We start from the raw sequence: 6,374 nt of genomic DNA on the forward strand, positions 1-6,374 counted from the left end.
CAAATGTGATTAAAATTAGACAATATTAAATGCTACTTACTGGCTGAACTCTCAACAAAATTATGATTTAAATACAATAACCCAGGAATTTCTTTGACTGATTATTAACTGAATATCAGTTTCCTAAGTCTAGTATTATCTATGCAAATTCTTGATTCTTCATGACATTAGAATTATTTTATATGCAATACTTAATTAAGATGTAAAAAATTTATTCTACATTTAAGAAACTATTTATGTCACTAGGAACAAAGCCTGGATTGCATTTGTTTATTTTGCCTTGTGCCTTTCAGCAGGTTTCTGCCATGGGTGACAGGGGGACAAACAATCACTCAGAAGTGACTGACTTCATTCTTGTAGGCTTCAGGGTCCGCCCAGAACTCCACATTCTCCTCTTCCTGCTCTTTCTGCTTGTGTATGCCATGATCCTTCTAGGGAATGTTGGGATGATGACCATTATTATGACTGATCCGCGGCTGAACACACCAATGTATTTCTTCCTAGGCAACCTGTCCTTCATTGACCTCTTCTATTCTTCTGTTATTGCACCCAAGGCTATGATCAACTTCTGGTCTGAGAGCAAGTCCATCTCCTTTGCAGGCTGTGTGACCCAGCTCTTTCTCTTTGCTTTGTTCATTGTGGCTGAGGGATTTCTCTTGGCAGCCATGGCTTACGACCGCTTCATTGCCATCTGCAACCCACTCCTCTACTCTGTCCAGATGTCAACTCGTCTCTGCAGTCAGTTGGTGGCTGGTTCCTATTTTTGTGGTTGCATCAGCTCAGTGCTTCAGACGAGCATGACATTTACTTTGTCCTTTTGTGCTTCCCGAGCCATCGACCACTTTTACTGTGATGACCGTCCACTTCAAAGGATTTCTTGCTCTGATCTCTACTTTCATAAGATGGTTTCCTTTTTCTTATGCAGCATTATTATTTTGCCTACCATAATTGTCATTATTGTGTCCTATATGTATATTGTGTCCACGGTTCTAAAGATAAGATCCACTGAGGGACGTAAGAAAGCCTTCTCCACTTGCAGCTCTCACCTAGGAGTCGTGAGTGTACTGTATGGTGCCATCATTTTTATGTATTTCATCCCTGACAGATTTCCTGAGCTGAGTAAAGTGGCTTCCTTATGTTACACCTTAGTCACTCCCATGCTGAATCCCTTGATTTACTCCCTGAGAAACAAAGACGTCAAAGGAGCTCTGAGAAAGATCCTGGGGAAGAAAATATTTTTATTTAATTCTATCTTAACAGTGATATAACTGAAAGGCCTGGATATTATGACAATTTGGGAAGGCATCAATGCAAAGAATGCATCCAATGATTTTGAAATATTTAATTTTAGAAACTTTATTTGAATCCCATGTACTTACAGCTGACGAATACATTTGGACGATATTTTTCCTGACTGTTGATTTTGGAGTGGAATGGCTTTCTCCGTACTTCATCTTCATTTGGGTAAAGATAATGATTGCTGTGTATTTCTATTTTAGGGAAAATATATTCCAAGTTTGCTGCTGGAACTCTGAGGATGATGTTGGGATGTACTGTTTATCTTAAATCAGTAACAAGTGTTATGTAATATGTATATAATTGGTGGAAGTAACAAAATCTGATATAATAAGACAGAACAAAATATCAGATTTACTGAAGAAATCTTTTTGAGTGCTGCGTGAGAGAATCAGATACTCTGCAGTACACACAGTCCTAAGGGTGACGTGTGAGTCACACTTAATTGTTCAGAGGCTCAATGAGTGACACACGTATTTCACAGTTTTCTGTGTCATAAATTATTCTTGAAAATCCTCGTTTTTGACAAGAAAACTGTAATGAAAATGAAACAAAAATAAAGATGATTCATTTTTTTGTTCTATATGCCTTAGAATTAATACACCAAATTGATATTTATTGAATTTTGATATACATTTTGGTGTATGAAAATCTCTAGGTATAAATAATTTCTGTACTTTAGCTCACAATCAGGTGAGGAGAAAATAGCTGGCTAGAGAACTAAAATGCCACATGGAAACCCAGTGAAAAAGACATTTATAGAATATACAAAAAGAGTGCAGCCTTTAGATGTGAAAGGTCTTGATGGTCAGTGAAATCTTCCTCGATACATTTTTAAAAATAGAATTGAGCAAGATGAAATAGGCGGGTTTCTGTGCAAAGAGAATTAAATAACTATATGGTGAACTGCATGAAGTTTGAGAAGTCATTTGTAATGCATAAGACAAAGAGTAAGGGATGAGCCTTTAAAGGAAATTCATGGAAATCATGCAGACCTCTATGTCAAGCCAAGGAAGATGACCTTTATTCTGTAGACAGGGGGTAAGCATTGAGGATTTTTTAAAATTTATTTATTTTAATTTTTATTTTTCTACTTCTTTTCTTTTTTTTTTAGTTTTATTTTATTATGTTATGTTAGTCGCCATACAGTACATCATAAGTTTTTGACGTTTTGAAGAAAGACAGTATTCTGTTCAACTTGGCTCTTCACAAAAATCATACTGATAGCTTTATGGAAGATAAATATTCACAAGGAGAAGACAGTAGTCTTAGAAAGTGTGTGATAGTCCAAGTAAGAGTTTATGATAGCTTTACTAAAGGCAGTCTTCTTAGGGACAGTGAAGGAGAGACTAGAATGGCAGGTAAAGTAAGTTGAATATTGACTGATGATTGATAAAATGAGAATGATGTAAAAGTGAGTAACGACTTTTAATGTTTGAGCATCTCTGCTGGAGAAATGCTACCTCATAAAATGAGGAAGAAAATCTGAGTAATAATAGTTCATTGTTAACTTAAGAGTTAAAAAAAATAAGCTCAGGTGTCAAACTGAGCTTTCAAATTCTGTGTTTGTCAATGGAGCTTTGGGCAAGTTACATGGTTATCTTCATATTGTAATTTCCTCTTGTAAAATGGGGTGTATAACAGTATCTACATCTCAGAGTTACTTGAATGATTAAATTACATAAATTTCATACAAATTTATTAAATCTTTATATTTATTGGCTGCCAGATTTGTTCCTTCTTCATGTCTTTAATACTATAAATGTTAAGTCTGAGAGAGGAAAACAGTAACTTTCTCTGCCCCTTTCCCTCCTCTGCCATGAGGCATCCCCAAGTCCCCAGGAGTACCTATGTTTTCATTACCATAGACAGAGCTTGAGTTATCTTACTTTGTTCTTTCAGTCTTTATTTTTCTTTTTGCTGAGAACTAATAGAAAATATTCAAAACAAACAAAAATAACAGAGCCCCCAATTAAATGCAAAATAGTATCTTATCATCAAATGCGATATCTATTCATCTCTCTACTCATGTCTTTCTCTAAGAATCCTCTCTAATATTTCAATAAATGTCACCTCTTTAACCCACATTTTTTAAAAGTACAGATTACTGGGGAAAACAAAGGACTCACTAAGTAGAAAAACTTCATGAGGATTTTAAGGTAAGTGCTCAGTGTGCTACAGTTGTATCTTGTCTCTCTTCTGAGATGAAGCAGAAAGATTTTAGGTTGAAAGAGGCATATTTTACAAACCCTACCCCATGAGTAAAATGCAGAATCCTTCATGTCAATACTCTGAATCCTATAATGGAATGAGCCAGCAATGAAAGAAGCTCTTCATCCTTTAAATCATCATCCATTGGATATTAGTAATCCTTTATCAAACTGAGGAAAAAGACCCTAACAATAGTGTTGACTGTTAGGAGAACAATGTTCCTCTATATGCACCATGTGCTGCATCCCCCGCAACTACCATCCGACACACACATACACATCAATACAAACATAATCATGGTCTCTGTCCCTCTGTTTCTGTCTTTTTGTCTCCGTCTATGTCTCTCTCTCTCTCTCTCACACACACACACACGCACACCCCAGGATACCTTTGAGAAGAACACCAAGAACAATCACTGCTTATATCACTCCCCAGAGCAATATATGTTCAGTGTCATCCAGCTGACTCAGAAAAGAATCCTCAGGCTAAGCTAGAAGCTAACAGACCTCACCACAAGAAGATATATACGGTAATTTTTTGATGCTGACTTTTTCCTTTCTTTTCATGATGTCAATTAATTTCTGTCATTGCTACAGGAATTACATTCAAGTATATTCTCTTCTTGTTTAGAACTTGCTCTTCTCATTTTACTTTTCAATTCCAGTAACATTCATGTGCTATACAGAGTAGTCCTGAAAGCAGGGATGAGATTGAAAAATAATAATAATAACTAGCATGTTAATATAGATTAATAAAAAATATATGCATAAAAGCATACATACACATAAATGTATATATACATGTAATTCTTTAAATATGATGTATGCATTATAAGGCTGCTCATAAGAATCAAAGTTGTAGTGTAAGTCATATAAAAAGTCATTTTAATACTATATAGCTAATATTTTGATTTGGGAATTACTAGGTTTGTTAAAAACATCATGGCTAGTACTTAAATAACACCCTTATCTAAAATATTATTCATGTAAGGAACTTCTTCAAACTCATCTAATGACTTCCCACTAAATGTATAATTATAGCTGACTGTAGTGTCAATAACTAGTGAGGTTTTCTCTTTTTTTTTTTAGATTTTATTTATTTAAGAGAGAGAGACAGAGAGAGGGCATGAGCAGGGGGTGGGGTAGAGGGAGAGGGACAAGCAGACTCCCCACTGAGCAGGGAGCCCAACTCAGGGCTTGATACGAGGACCCTGAGATCATGACCTGAGCCTAAGGCAGACGTTTAACCAACTGAGCCACCCAGGCACCCACTAGTAAAGTTTTCTTAATTTAAATAATAATGTTAATGGTGGTAAACCCTCACTTAACTGCTGCTACACTAACAATTATACTAAAAGGTTTTAGCTTACTTTTTGCATTGAGATTTTTTTATATAAATATTTTCTATTACCTTCAGTAGATTCCTGTGTTTTAGGCCCAAATTAAATCTTCAGCCCCCCCCCCCAAAAAGAAAGAAAGAAAAAAAAAAAAGAAAAGACATTTCTGAGTCATTACTCTAAAATGAAGTCTTAGGATCAAAAAAAAAAAAAAAAACACATCAGCCCATTACTTTTTCTCAAATATTTTATTGAAGGATAATTGTGTGAAATGAACTGTGTTTATTCATAGTGTACAATTCCGTGAGTTTGAACAATTTATACATCAATAAAACCATCACCACAAGATATAGAACATTCCATCACCTCTAAAAGATTTATCATGCCCCTTGTTAGTCCATGCCTCTGTCCAACTCTGATATGTTTTGCATATGTCTATATATAATCTGCATACTGTATGTACTCTTTTCTTGTAGGCTTCCTGAACTGAGTAAAATGAATTTGAAATTTATTTATTTTGTCATCTATTTAAGTAATTCATTCTTTTTGTTGCTCAGTAGTATTCCATTTCCCATCGTATACATATCGCCAAATTTTGTTTATGCATTCTTAAATTGACGGGTAATTGAGGTGTTTCCACCTTTTAAATATTGTGAATAAAGCCTATAGGAACATTCACATGTACGTTTTTGAACCAGAGCCTACTCCTTCCCTCTCCTCTCCCAGCCCAGCATGATAAGAAGCACATAGGCAAGTGCAGACAAGAACATAGGGGCTCCTTTTTTCCTAGATTCCAGTCGTGGGCTACCATATCTCCTTGAGAGTGGCAGGCTGAAAACATTTCTTATTTCTTCCAGCTCCAAGTTTCAGAAGCTCTTTTCAAGGCAAGAGTGCCTAAAATATCTAGAAATCTCTTCCTTTACCCAGGGCCTATTCATAGGGTAGAAGCTCTACCCTAGGTATGATAGGTCAAGAATAATGGGGCCTCAATTTCAGGTGCTCCAGTTCAAAGGACAGAGATTTTTTGCCAAGAGATAAGCTTAGAAGACCATAGGCTACTGACCTCACCCAGAAATTTGTTCATAGAGCCAGAGTGTCACTCTGAAAGAACTGGGCCACTGCTCCTGTTCCAGTTCCAGAACAGTTGAACACAAGTTTTACCTAGAATTAAAGGCAGGCCATGAACTGACATCATTTCGAACAAAGTGTGGGAAAGTTCAAGCATAAGCATAAGGGACTCTCAAACTAATACACATTTGGTGATAAGCAATTAAGAGAGGTTGGTAGCTCCATGAGAGCAAAAAGCCAATTGTAGACCAACTAGAAGTCTACCAGAAAGAACCAGGGAAGGAGACAGCAAAGAAGGTCCCCTTAGGGTTGGAACAAACCTCAAAGACTGGGCTTAAAGACTATCCTTGCAGAGGGGACCAAAATAATTATATCAGACAATAGAGAAATATATATCCCACAGTGTTTTCTTTTTTTTTTTTTTAAAGATTTTATTTATTTATTTGAGACAGAGAGAATGAGA

The 6,374-nt window shown here is 36.0% G+C and overlaps 1 protein-coding gene across 1 annotated transcript; it reads left to right on the forward strand.

Moving 5' to 3' along the window:
* The first annotated feature begins 248 nt into the window (after nt 1–248).
* Nucleotides 249–1,268, forward strand: LOC110577471 (olfactory receptor 9K2-like). The gene has a single exon (XM_021686802.1). The coding sequence runs from the start codon at nt 306–308 to the stop codon at nt 1,266–1,268; it is 963 nt and encodes a 320-aa protein (XP_021542477.1). The 5' UTR covers nt 249–305.
* Nucleotides 1,269–6,374: the final 5,106 nt, after the last annotated feature.

Source organism: Neomonachus schauinslandi, chromosome 5 (genome assembly GCF_002201575.2).
Source record: "Neomonachus schauinslandi chromosome 5, ASM220157v2, whole genome shotgun sequence".
NCBI classification, from domain to species: domain Eukaryota; kingdom Metazoa; phylum Chordata; class Mammalia; order Carnivora; family Phocidae; genus Neomonachus; species Neomonachus schauinslandi.